The 12,103-nt window shown below is 51.3% G+C and overlaps 1 protein-coding gene across 9 annotated transcripts in view; it reads left to right on the forward strand.

Annotated features, from left to right (window-relative positions):
• ARHGEF6 (Rac/Cdc42 guanine nucleotide exchange factor 6) overlaps nucleotides 1-12,103 on the forward strand; it is a 46,827-nt gene that overhangs the window by 31,765 nt on the left and 2,959 nt on the right. For 6 of the 9 annotated variants that reach the window (XR_013957503.1, XM_080624548.1, XM_080624547.1 and 3 more), the window contains 11 exons: nucleotides 106-165; nucleotides 2,224-2,370; nucleotides 3,204-3,290; nucleotides 4,255-4,333; nucleotides 5,054-5,187; nucleotides 5,408-5,533; nucleotides 8,151-8,171; nucleotides 8,940-9,033; nucleotides 10,016-10,105; nucleotides 10,826-10,925; nucleotides 11,733-11,787. Coding sequence is in view for 7 of the 9 variants with exons in the window: in XM_080624548.1 (XP_080480674.1) it covers nucleotides 106-165; nucleotides 2,224-2,370; nucleotides 3,204-3,290; nucleotides 4,255-4,333; nucleotides 5,054-5,187; nucleotides 5,408-5,533; nucleotides 8,151-8,171; nucleotides 8,940-9,033; nucleotides 10,016-10,105; nucleotides 10,826-10,925; nucleotides 11,733-11,787 (993 nt within the window). In the remaining 2 variants the exon portion in view is untranslated. Of the gene's footprint in view, nucleotides 1-105; nucleotides 166-2,223; nucleotides 2,371-3,203; nucleotides 3,291-4,254; nucleotides 4,334-5,053; nucleotides 5,188-5,407; nucleotides 5,534-5,768; nucleotides 6,299-8,150; nucleotides 8,172-8,939; nucleotides 9,038-10,015; nucleotides 10,106-10,825; nucleotides 10,926-11,732; nucleotides 11,788-12,103 lie in introns of those variants that run through there. The other 3 variants (XR_013957504.1, XM_080624550.1, XM_080624552.1) reach the window with 3 other exon arrangements.

Consider the following 12,103-nt stretch of genomic DNA (forward strand, 5'->3'; position numbering starts at 1 on the left):
CGCCTGTGGCCTCCGCAGCCCTGGGTGCCCTGGGGCAGTGGGTGCTGCACAGGATGATGATGCTGCTGGTGGTGGTGGCTGAGGCTACTTCTCTCCCTTCACTAGGAGGCGCATGCGGATCACGAAGAGGTTCTGAAAGCCATCACATCCTTCAAGTCCCTTGTGGTAGGTGGCAGTTCTTAAAATAGCACCGTTTCAGGGCTGCGTTGAATGAGTCAAGCCTGACATTTGTCTCCTCCATTAGAAACAAAATAAGTCTTCTGGAATGGAAAAGATGGGGTTTAAAGCAGCTTAATCTCAAGTCTCAAGCCTAGAGCTGCCCCTCTGGCTGCGTGGTCCCAGCAATTGCACCCCGGCTCCGTGGTCCCAGCAGGAGGGATGAAGGGATGAAGGATGCTCAATGTTCTCCGCGGCAGAAAGCCACATGTGGGTGGTGGTGGCGGCAGGGTCCCTTTCATGTCCTTTTGCCTCCGTACCCTGATCATTTGCCACCTGAAACCAGAGCACCCCGTGCTCACTGAGATGAGCTGTGAAAGGTTACCAGGGCTGCCTGACTCAACTGCTGATGCCCATTGAGTGACTCTTGGTTTTGTAGAGGATTTTTGCCCCGTGGGTGTCAGGAGACCTTGACCATATTGCAGGGACTTTGCTGTGGGGAACAGGGCAAGCAAAGGGCTGAGTCCGAGCTAACAAACCCATTCCTGTGAGCTGTGTTACCTGCACCCCTCCAAGTCCTGCTGCATTGGGAGGAAAAAGAGGGGGAAAAGCCACCCACGTGCACAAAGGTTTTACCCAGCAAAGCTTTTCTCAGTTATTAAGGAAGCTGTAGTCTCTCTCACTTTGTAGCCAGAATACCTTTCACTACAACCACTCCAGATGTGGTCCAACTTCCTTCCTTAGCACTGCAGATGCAAGTTTTTCAGTGCTTAGCAGCGCAGATAAAGGATGGGGAGGAGAAAGTTCATAGAAAACAGGAAAGGGCGATTATGTTACATTTACTTAGAAACCCAGCTCCCCTTCCATTTGTTCTGGTAGATAATAAGGGAATAATTCAGTGAAGTTACAAGGTGATGTTAATCTATAGGAGTGCTCGTAAGCAATGGATGGGTTTACTTGAAATGTGCACTTGGTTGCTGAGTAATTTAATGTAATTATGAGATAACTGAAGAGGTTCAGTGCGGGTCTGAGGTCAGATGGGCAGAGATGCTCCTCGTGACAGATGCCTGATCCCATAGTAGGACCAGGGAGGGACCATGGAGCTGCTGTGATTTGCAGTGGTGCCTCTGCACAGACTGCGGTGGATTGGTGTGGATTTTATATGGATTTGCATCCTGGGAACATTGGATTTGGAGCTGCAAAACCAGAGGAAGCCCCCGCAGTTTGGTTCAAATGTGTGCTTTCAAACTAGCCCCAGTGCAGCATCTCACTTTGAAGGTCTGGGTAGGCAAAGAGTTTGTATGAAACTGAGCTGGAAAAGGAGGAAAATCTCCGCCAGGAACAGGGCTTTGGAAAAACCCAAGTATCTGGTGAAAACTGAGCCTGGGTTTGGCTTTGCAGCAGCTTTTCCCTTGGCAGAGGGTCAGTTAAAGCAAGTTTTGCTTGGATTTGCAGGACTGTTCCATCAGTGCTGTCCTCTGCTTGCTGAGAGCTGCTGAAGGACTGGCAGCTCCATGGAGCTATTCCAGTGCCCAGCTGCTGAGCATCAGTGCAGTCCTTTCCATTACAACACCTTCTTTCTCTGCTGGAACACTGCGCCAGGGCCTGCTGCTGGGTTTGCAGATTCTGGTTACAACCCTCCCCCCCCCCCATCTGATTCACAGGGGTTTTGCATTGCTGCAACTAATACTCTCTTTGCTGCTTGGGCAAAATGGGCAAAACCTCTGTGAGCAGCAGCAAAGGTAGAGACGTGTCACCCTGTGAGTGCCTTGGGTTTGGAAACTGTGACTCTGTGCTCTCAGAGGTGGGGCTGGTTTGGAAAGAAAAGCTTGCTCAGTGCAGGGTGCACGTTCGGTGACATTTTCATGTGTTCGTTACTTCATAGATCACTAAATCTGTAACCAGCTCTGTGTAATAGAACCCAAGCAGGTTTTCCCTATCCCTTGACATGACCAGCCCTGAGCCTGTGTGGTTGTGGGAGCGTTGCTGGTGAAACCATCTTTGTTGGGATGGTTTGAGTTTGCTCCTGCCCTCTTGGCTAATGAAGCCCCCCCTTGCCATTTCCAGACACAATGCCAGGAGCTGAGGAAGAGGAAACAACTCGAGCTGCAGATCCTTTCCGAATCCATCCAGCGCTGGGAAGGAGAGGACATAAAAACGATGGGAAGCATCATCTACATGTCCCAGGTTATGGTGCAGTGCGGGGGAAGCGAGGTGAGTGCAGTGGTCCTCCTCCTGCCTAAAAGCATTGTGTCCAAGTACCCCTCTGCTCACAGCATCAGGCAGCAGCTACTCTCACTCCAGCAAAGCACTGACAAGCAATGCTGATAAATCATTTTAGCCAGAGAAGAGCTGTGCAATGGGACTGTGCATGTCTTTGGAGTCAGGCACCCTGGGGGCTTAGCTTCAGGTCTTTGCTGACACACTCCCCAAGCAGAAGCGCAGTGTCATATAGCACATTCATTTCCCCCTTTCCCCCCTGTGACTGCCTCTGAGAAATGAGAGTGACTTCAACGTATGCATTACCATAACCATTTTGCACTTCCTGTGCACGCTGTGACGTCCCACTCCAGAGCTGACTGTGCTTTGGAAATGGCTGGAGTGACTCCTGTGCTGCTGGTCCTGGAGCATCACACCGCAGACCTTGACCAGTGCTGCTAAAGCCATGCACACTGCATGTTTGGTGTGGGAAAGTGCCCGTTCTCAATGAATTCCTTGCTTGCTGTAGCAAATATTCCTCAGGAAGGGAAGAGCTGTGAAACAAAGCCCTGTAGGGTCTAGTCCCAGAGTCTGGTTTGGGGTGGGAGATGCTGAAGGACATAAGGTCTTAGGAGGCACTTTGAAATGGCTGGGGAGAGGATTAGCAAAGATGTATGCAAGGAAAACTAGGACAGCAATGAGATGCTGTAAAGAAGAAAAGCCACAATAATGGGTATGGGGGGGATCTCTCCCAGGCTGTGATTCCAGCTGCAACAAGTCCAGTTTGCCGGAGGAAAACGCTTGGGAAGCGTTGCAGCCTGGCCTAACCTACACTTATATCCCTGCAGGAGAAAGAGGAGCGCTATTTCTTGTTGTTCTCAAACGTTCTGCTGATGCTGTCTGCAAGCCCACGGATGAGTGGGTTCATCTATCAGGTAGGCACGCTCAGTTTGAATTGGAAGCTGCAAGGCGTTGGGTGTGAGGGAGGAAATCAGATAGCTTCTATCAAATTCAACCCTCTCTGCTTCCTTAAACCTCGCTGGTGGCATGCAAGTGCCCCAGGCTGGGAACTTGGGTTTGGTTTTACCAGGACACTTGGTGCCTTTGTCCTGCCAAGTGGTTGAACAGCATTTGGTAGGTGAATGCTGTGAAATTAGGAAGGAAAACCTTCAGAGCATGGTGGCCTACAGGCTGTCCTCAAGAAGGATGTGGATGCGACGGTGTCCTGACCCAGCTGTTGAGTTTTGTGCCCCATGATTTCGGTGTTGTGGCCTCACTGGAGAATATTGCACTACTATAAAGCTCACTGTAAAGAGCTCAACATTTCCTCTCCATGAGGCACCCCAAAACTCTGCATTTCGTGTGTTTTACTGTTTGAATGGCTGCAGTCAGGCTGTTGAGAGCTTGGGTTCCCTCTGGTTGCCTGAAACCATCAATAACACACTCCAGAAGGAGGATGCTCTTGCATTGACATGTCGTTTGTCCTACCCAAGAGAGATGGGAGAGGTGTGGGAAGGATTTGGCCGGGGTTTTTGGGTTTCATCCATGAGCAAGTAGTTCAACACGCAGAGCAGAGGCACAGGGAAGGCTTCCCCAAACCCAGGGCGAGTTGGTCCTTCTGACCTGGTTGTACAAAGGGTTTGCATCTAGTGAAGGGAAGGGCTAGAAGATGAGCCGGGAATGACTCAGTTGTCATGGGAGCCTCTTCCCAGGGTTTGACCTAGTTGTGCAGGGAAACGGAGATCCATACGTGAAAGGAGACTCTCTCTGCAGTCAGGAGCCTTTACAAATGAGTTTTTAATGGCGATTCCTAAAGAGAAAGGAATTGGCAGGAAAACAAGCAGAACAACCCCCGCTGGGAAGCCGATGCAGACACTGACTTCTCCTCAATTCCCTTAGGGAAGGCTGCCTTTGATGGGAATGACGCTGACAAAGCTGGAAGATGCTGAAGGGAATGAGCACATGTTTGAAATCACAGGTCAGTGCCTCGGGCCGTGCTCCCAGTCCCAACAGCAGCTGCCACTGGAGGTACTGGTGGTCTCCTCCTCCCCCTAACCCCTGCACCGCGCTTTCTGTGCGCTTTCACTGCGTGTTCCCTAAATTCCTGAGCATCTCCCTCCTGGTTGAGGCAACCTCCTCCCAGTGCCCTCCAGCTCTGCCTCTGGGCTGCTTTTGGAGACCCTCAGTGCTCTGTATGGGATAAATCACCTTCCCCAGCAGTACTGCTCTGTGCTGTGTGTGCCTGTCTGCATCCAGCATCCATCCCATGCGGCTGTGAGCACCTCAGTTATTGACAGGTTAACAGCTCTGGTCGTCAAGGAGCTTTCCTAATGTTCCTCCCAGTTTTCCCCTTCAACCTATTACTTGTAGTCAATTCACTCTCAGTGCCTTGGCTGCAGCGCAGCTGTTTGTGCTGGTGGCATTTGGTGTCAGGGTCCTGTTAACCATGGAAATGTTGCGTTTCCTTGCTTTTAACATGCAATAATGCCTCACACATTTCCTTTCCCTAATTCCCTTCGGTTGTCTGTGCAGCTCCCACACTGGGTGCCTGGAGCAGCACACAGTCACATCTTTGCCTTGGCCTTTTGCAGACAGTAGGCACTGCAGTCTGAGGAGCATCCTGTGGCTGTGCCGAGCTGAGCTCGCCCTGTGTGTCTCTACTGTTAGCTAAAGACTGTTCTCTCACCCTCTGCCATAGGGACCATGACGGAGCGGATCACTGTGTCCTGCAGCACCAGCCAGGACTTGCACGAATGGCTGGACCACTTGCAAAGGCTGACCAAGGGGACGTGCAACACCATTTCCAAAACACAGTCCTGGAATGCTCATTCGGTGAGTGTCTCCTCTCCCCATCTGCTCCATGCCCACCCTCATGCTGGGTGGGGAATGCACCTTGATACTGAGGTACAGCTATAAGACACATGCTACAGTTCTATTTGTAACTGGGTCGTGCTTGTACCATTCTGCATGTATCCTGCCCACTGAACTCTTGTCCACCCCTGCATTGCTTGGTGGCTAACAGCCTTCATTTGCTTCCCATCCCTTTTCGCAGGCATTTAGCTCAGCTGGACAGATCCGTGGGCCTCTGGAACCCCCCAAAATCCTCAAGCCCTGGAGCTTGAGCTGCCTCCGTCCTGCTCCTCCACTCAGACCCTCGGCAGCGCTGAGTTACAAAGAGGTAACCATCCCGTGTGCCTGCAGAGCATCCCCTCTGCTCCTGTCCACGTTTCTCATCCCATAGCGAGGGCACAGAAGCTCAGGTTAATGGGATGCTGAGAGCAATGGCTCTGCCAAGCTTTGCCCCAGCCCTGTGATGGGTGCTTGTCGCTGTGGCTGGCTTTGTGCTGCACGTGGAGCGTGAGCACGTGTGCTTGCAGGTCCCACAGTGTGTGTCCCATTGACTCCTTTGGCAGTGCCGTGGTGGTTGGTGGAGCTGCATCCTCTCCTCCTCCTGCCTTAGTCTGAGCCATGGGTTCCCTGCTGGGATGTGCCCCAGCTCCAGCCTTGCTGGTGCTGCAGGATGGAGAAGCAATGCTGCACCAGGAGGAGGAGGAGGAGGAGAAAAGCCTGTTGCTGTTTTTCATGTCTCCCACCCTGTGTTTTGGTGGATGGAGCAGGGCTCCTGCAGCACTCCTTCGCCACCCACCTCAGTGTTTTACACGCCCATACCCTGCATGGGAGGCAGCAGCCCCAGGGATCGCTTCCTCTACAGAACCCTCAAGCCTGGGAGGTAGGAGGCGGCGTGGGGAACCCCAAAATACAACCCAGCTCTGCTTCTCACCCCCCTGCTGCAACTGCAGCGCTCTCCTTCCCTGCCTCATGGTAAACTTGTGGGATTACTCACCAGCAGCTTGGGTAACGTTCCCCTTCCTGAATGAGCACTCTGGTTCTGAGTCAGCCACTCTTCTTGGTACAGCAGCACCGGGAGCATCGCTGCCCGGGCTCCCAGGGGGATGGGGATGGGGGCTCAGGACTCAGGGATGGAGAGCGCAGCAGCCGAGGGGGCTGTGGGTTTGCTGCTCCAGGTAGAGATTTCAGGTAGCCCCATGGCATTGCGTTACTTTGATTTCTTAGAATGTGTAAAAGAGCTCATTTCAGTGTGGGAATTAAGTTGTTCAACCAGGCAGGCTGGAAATGACCCTTGATCTTTGCATGGTCCAGATCCGTAACGTAGGCTAAACTGTTACTTGTGTGCACGGTGAATTAAAATAGGCTAGAAAGGCAAAGAAGAGGAGAAACTTTCCTGTGTGAAAGTGAAAGGCTGATACTTATTTCTAAGGCAGGCCAAACCGTCTCACTGCATTGAGTGATGTCACTAACACCACGGTCCTTTGCAGTTTCTCAGTTGTCCCCCGATGCAGAGCAGGAGATAAACTCTTAGTGTCACAACCAGGCAGGAGGTTTATGCCAAGCAGGGACGGGATAGGATGCTGCTGTGGACTGGATGGTGGCGTGCAATCAAAGGACCCATTGTGTGGGTTGCTTAGGAACAGGCTGTGCTGGCCATGTTGGTGGGAACCCAAAGGGCAACGGGTCCACCAGAGGCAGAGTGGGGTCAGTCCATACTCTCAAAGGAGGACACGAGCCTGTGATGGGAGATAAGCTCAGTTGCTGGCCCAAGCAGATCTCCATCTTCCTCATCCCTCCCTCCGGGTGCTCAATCACCAATCACTCCTATTTCACTTGCCTGCTTTTGATTTAAAGTGGGGCACAAAATAAGCTCCGTGCTTCCTATAATGAAGGATAATGACGAGTTGCAAAGGTTATTTGCGTGGAAGTGAGTGGGGGAGTTTGGATAAGATGTTCAGACATTCAGTGTGACTTCACCTGTTGTGCAGGGCGGGCTGGCAGAGTCTTGTGCATTTCCTTGTACCTCGCTGTGCTCAGGAAACCCCAGACCCTGCTTGCGCACTGCACGGCACTCGTGTTCTTTCCATTGAAATTGGGTCATTTTTCCTGTTCTGTTTCCAGTAACCATTTGAAATGACAGAGCAGGTGCTGTGGGTAAAGCCCTGTGTCAGGATTCAGGTTTGCGAAGGGAAAAACCCCAGTTTTACACATGATTTCTTCTGCTCTCTTTTCCTTCTTTCTTTATCTGAAGCAGCATGCTTTGCCTTAGATGAAGGGTTTATAACGTCAGGGCTCAGGACTTGGCTGGCCAGACCTGTAGGAGAGCCACATGGCTCCCTGTGCTGAGCATCCCAGGGGTGGGAGCCCCGTGGGGTGTCCAGGAGCTCCCTGTCCTGCCAGCAGAGCAAGCAGATGCTGGTGCCTGACGCTGTCAATGGCAGGCTCCCTCCGAGGAGGTCTCCTTGGAGAAGGTGCAGTCCTGGGAGCACCAGGGTGGGCAGAGCATCCCATCAGCCTGGCTGGGTTGGGTTGAAGACCACAGGAGTGGTATTGAGCCCTAAGCTGCACCCCAGGGCTTGGATGGAGCCGGGCGAGCAGCGTGGCTGCAGCATTCCTGGTACCGATGGGTCCTGCCTTTTAAGCACTGTTTGAGACAACGAGCACCTACAGAAACCTACCACTAACCAAGGAGGCATGTTCTCTATTTTTGTGTGTTTAGAGTGTTTTAATGCCCACTTACCGTGCGTTTCACATGTAATGTTTTCAGTTCTGCATGCCACCGTGCTCCTTTGCATGTCGATAGTGCTCTGAAAGCAGTACGGAGGATGTGCCACATTAATCACTAACATTTAAATGTGTTTTAGAATTGTGGATTTAATGGACATGGTCAATAAAATCATCAATTTCTCACACTCATCTTCTCTTTCTTTGCATATTCATTGTAGAGGATGTCTTATATCTTAAAGGTAAGGGTAGACACATCTCTCTTTGGCTTGTCGTGGCTAAGAATGCTTGTTCCTGTTCACGCTTCTCGTGCTTGCATGACCCTCCCTTTGCCTGGCTGTATCAGTGAGTTATCATGAGAGTCAGTAGTGGCTGCAAGTACATCTTGAGTTAACTCTCCAGAAGGATGTAGTATTATGGTATTAAACTTCCTGGCAAGCCTCTCCTGCTCAAAATCCATATTGCATGTAACCTACTAATACACTAATTCTCTCCAAATCAGCAAGACTCGTAACTCAGTGAAGGAGATAGGTAAAAGCTTGTGTTTCTTACCTGTGGAGTGACAGCAAGCACTAACTTCATGTGTATTTGTTTGTTCTCTGTGTACGTGTGTGGGATTTATACTCTCAAATGAATGCATTTAGGAGCAATGTTATTTGCCACCTGGTTTACATGGGAAATCAAAGCAAGCTGAGGAAATAAATGACATTATAGGGTTCTCTAACAAAGGCCACCAACGTGAGCTGACTAAAAGTGCTGTGAATGTGTTTGAAACCTTTGGCTAAGGGGCTTGTCCTGGTGCAATCCCCACCGCTGTTCCAGGCAGCAGTGGGCCACAACCAGCACATGGAAAAGGCAGAAAGCATCATTGTCCCCAGCTTTGTCACTGTCTGCTTTGTAGCTCTCTCAAGTGTCATGCATAACAAGGATATAGCTGCATTCAGCTGTGCTGCTCTGCTGTTAGAGCTGCCCTTCAATCCGGTTAAACACAAGAGTCTGTTTCTCTATAGGATTCCAGCAAAAGTCCCAAAACCATGAAGAAGTTTCTTCCAAAAAGGAAAACAGAGAGAAAACCATCAGATGAAGAGTTTGTTATCCGGAAAAGTAAGTGTTGTGATTTCCTTTTCTTCTTGGAGGCTTCTCTCTACTCAGTGATGCCCACGGGACCTTGGTACAATGGGATGCCCATGCTGGGAGCAAGCCTGTGTGCTGCTGAACATGGCAGGATTCTGGAAGGCTCCGACAGATCCCCTTCCAGTCGTGGCTGGCAGACATGCTGCCATCCTAGCACAGGGTCATGGGTTGGGGGTTGTCTTGTTCTGGGTATGAAGCCAAGGAACGACTTCCAGGTAGATAAAAGCTGCTGTAAAACTGCACATCAATAGGCACCAAAATATGTCCGGAGAGCTGGGACAAACCCTTACCATGCCAGTGGGTCCTGGAACAGTCTCCATGGGGAATCAGGGAACACAAAAAGGCTCTTTCCCTGCAGCGGTGTCTGCTGGCAAAGAGGGATGTCCTGGCAGCTGTCATCCAGTTCAAGCCCCTTCCACTGGAGCAGGGTGCTCCAAGCCCCTGTGTCCAACCTGGCCTTGAACACTGCCAGGGATGGGGCAGCCACAGCTTCTCTGGGCACCCTGGGCCAGCGCCTCAGCACCCTCACAGGGAAGAGCTTCTGCCTAAGAGCTCATCTCAGTCTCCCCTCGGGCAGGTTAAAGCCATTCCCCTTGGCCTGTCCCTACAGGCCCTTGTCCCAAGCCCCTCTCCAGCTTTCCTGCAGCCCCTTTAGGCACTGGAGCTGCTCTGAGGTCTCCCCTTCAGGAGCCTTCTCTTGTCCAGGCTGCCCCAGCCCAGCTCTCTCAGCCTGGCTCCAGAGCAGAGCTGCTCCAGCCCTCGCAGCATCTCCATGGCCTCCTCTGCACTCGCTCCAACAGTATCTCAAAGGGGAATAGGACAAAGTCCCAGAGGCAGTGTCAGTCAAGGGAGCAGCACCCGCTTCTCTTAAGGGTTTGGGAGCAAAGGCCGGGGGGGATGAACCCGGAGAATATGACCTTGTGTGATAGCTGCTGTCTGCAATGTTTGACAGGTACCGCTGCGCTGGAAGAAGATGCTCAGATCCTGAAGGTGATCGAGGCATACTGTACCGGGGCAGGCTTCCAGCAAGCTCTCAGCTCAGGTGGGCCCACAACCCCATTATTTAGTTCTTACTCTGCCCACAGCACTGATAACCCCTCTGGGAAAAAACAGAGCGTTGCATCATACAGCACGGAGACTCATGCTTGGAAACTGTGTGGTATTCAAGATAAGGGAGCTTTATCTGCCTAGTGGTTTAGTTGCCATTGTTTTTCTTCTAAATACAGAGAATGAAGAAGGTAGGAGGGCAGATCAGACACAGTTATTTCACCAGCACTAAGGAATTAAGCAGACCTAGTCAGGGCCTGTGGCTGTCGGCACTGACAACCTGATGGTAATCTCAGGTTGCATAGAGCTTTAGAAAGGAAGCATGAGTATTATCTCTCAATCAGCTGCGTGCTGAAGTTGCTTCATAAGAACCTAACAGCTTCAGCTCTGGAAATAAAACTGTTTTATCATTGCTGGTGAGATGGCAAATTAAATCACTGTAATGTGGAAAAGAAGGGCCATGGTTCTGAGAGCTCTTGACCTTACTCGAGTGGTCTCATTTATAAGTCATGATGCAGCTTTAGATGCAGTGAGCACTCTTGAAAGCGTCCCCATTGCTGCTTTATCTCCAGGTTGGTGGTACCCATCAGCCTGTATTTAACCATGGCAGGTAGCTGGAGGCTGCTGCAGCTCCAGCATGCAGAGGGGCAGGGAGAAGGAGGGCATCAGGGACACATCCCCCTTTTCCATCCCGATGATTAACTCTCATACACAGGCTCCCGTAAAGACTCCATCCCCCAAGTCCTTCTTCCTGAGGAAGAGAAAATCATCATAGAGGAAACACGAAGCAACGGCCAGACTGTCACGGAGGAAAAGTAAGCGCCGCTGCTCCCTGCTTCCCGATCCCTTGTTGCTTTTTGGGAAGACTTGGAAAACCCAGGCCCTCTCCTTTGGCCTCTGCTGCTATCACCGACTGCTGCCGCAGTCCTGGCAGGAACCACCAGGCTGTTCCAGTTGCTGTTTTGTCCCTGTTTAGGAACAGAGCCGCCTTCCAGCTGCTCTGACGTGGCTGCAGCCCCTTGGCAGTCTGGGAACTGGGTTCCGAGAGCCAGTCAGTCGGATCCCGGAGCTGATCCGGATGCAGGACAGAACCAAACAAGTGGCTCTTTTAACTACTGCTATAGTGGGGTGCTGCTGCCCCTTGATTGCTGCCTGGCACCCCATCTGCGAGTGCTCTCCTATGTAGCTTCGGCAGCCGGGTGACTGCGCTGATCCACTCCTCTCCTCACCCAGACAATGCATTCCTTTCATGCTTGGTTCTTTGCAGCATAACCTCAAGGGCTCAAGGCTGTTTTACAAAGGATACTCAGGCATTTACAGTTCTAAAATCATGGGTATCTATTGAAGTAGCATGAACAAGGAAGCCAAAGCCACAGACCTTTGTTGATAGAGGGAAGAACAAGGTATTTTTCTTGAGGTTTGAGAAGAGAACCTTGAATTTTGGACCAGTGGCCTATAAACGAGCTGTGTTTCCAGAGTCCCCTCATAGGCAGCAGCAGTAGCAGCAGCTTGATGCTTGCAAAGCAGAAGCACCATCCCCATCAGCGCCTCGCTCACAAAACCTCCCATGCTTGTTGCTGGTTTGCTGCACTCCAGCTCTTTCCTTGCATTTCTCTTTGCAGGAGCCTTGTTGACACAGTTTATGCACTGAAAGATGAAGTCAAAGAGCTGAAGCAGGTAATTTAAGGGGATTGCTTATGCTGGGAGCTGAGCAAAAGCCAGCCAGGCTATACTGGGTTGTTGTCTTGGACTGGTTGGTGCCCGGGAAGAGTCTTGCCCACTGCTGGTCTGATCCTGCAGCTCCCTCAGTCAGTTCACCATGCAATTGCTTGAGGCAGTGGAAGGGCAGGAGGGGTTGGACTTTGTGGTAACATGAAACGTTCTCCCTACTCTAAAAGCTCTTTCAACTTGACTGGAGTAATGGGTTCAAACTGAAACAGGGGAGGTTCAGGTTAGATCTAAGGCAGAAGCTCTTCCCTGTGAGGGTGCTGAG

This window comes from Psittacula echo (assembly GCF_963264785.1).
Source record: "Psittacula echo genome assembly, chromosome: 8".
Classification (NCBI taxonomy): Eukaryota; Metazoa; Chordata; class Aves; order Psittaciformes; family Psittacidae; genus Psittacula; species Psittacula echo.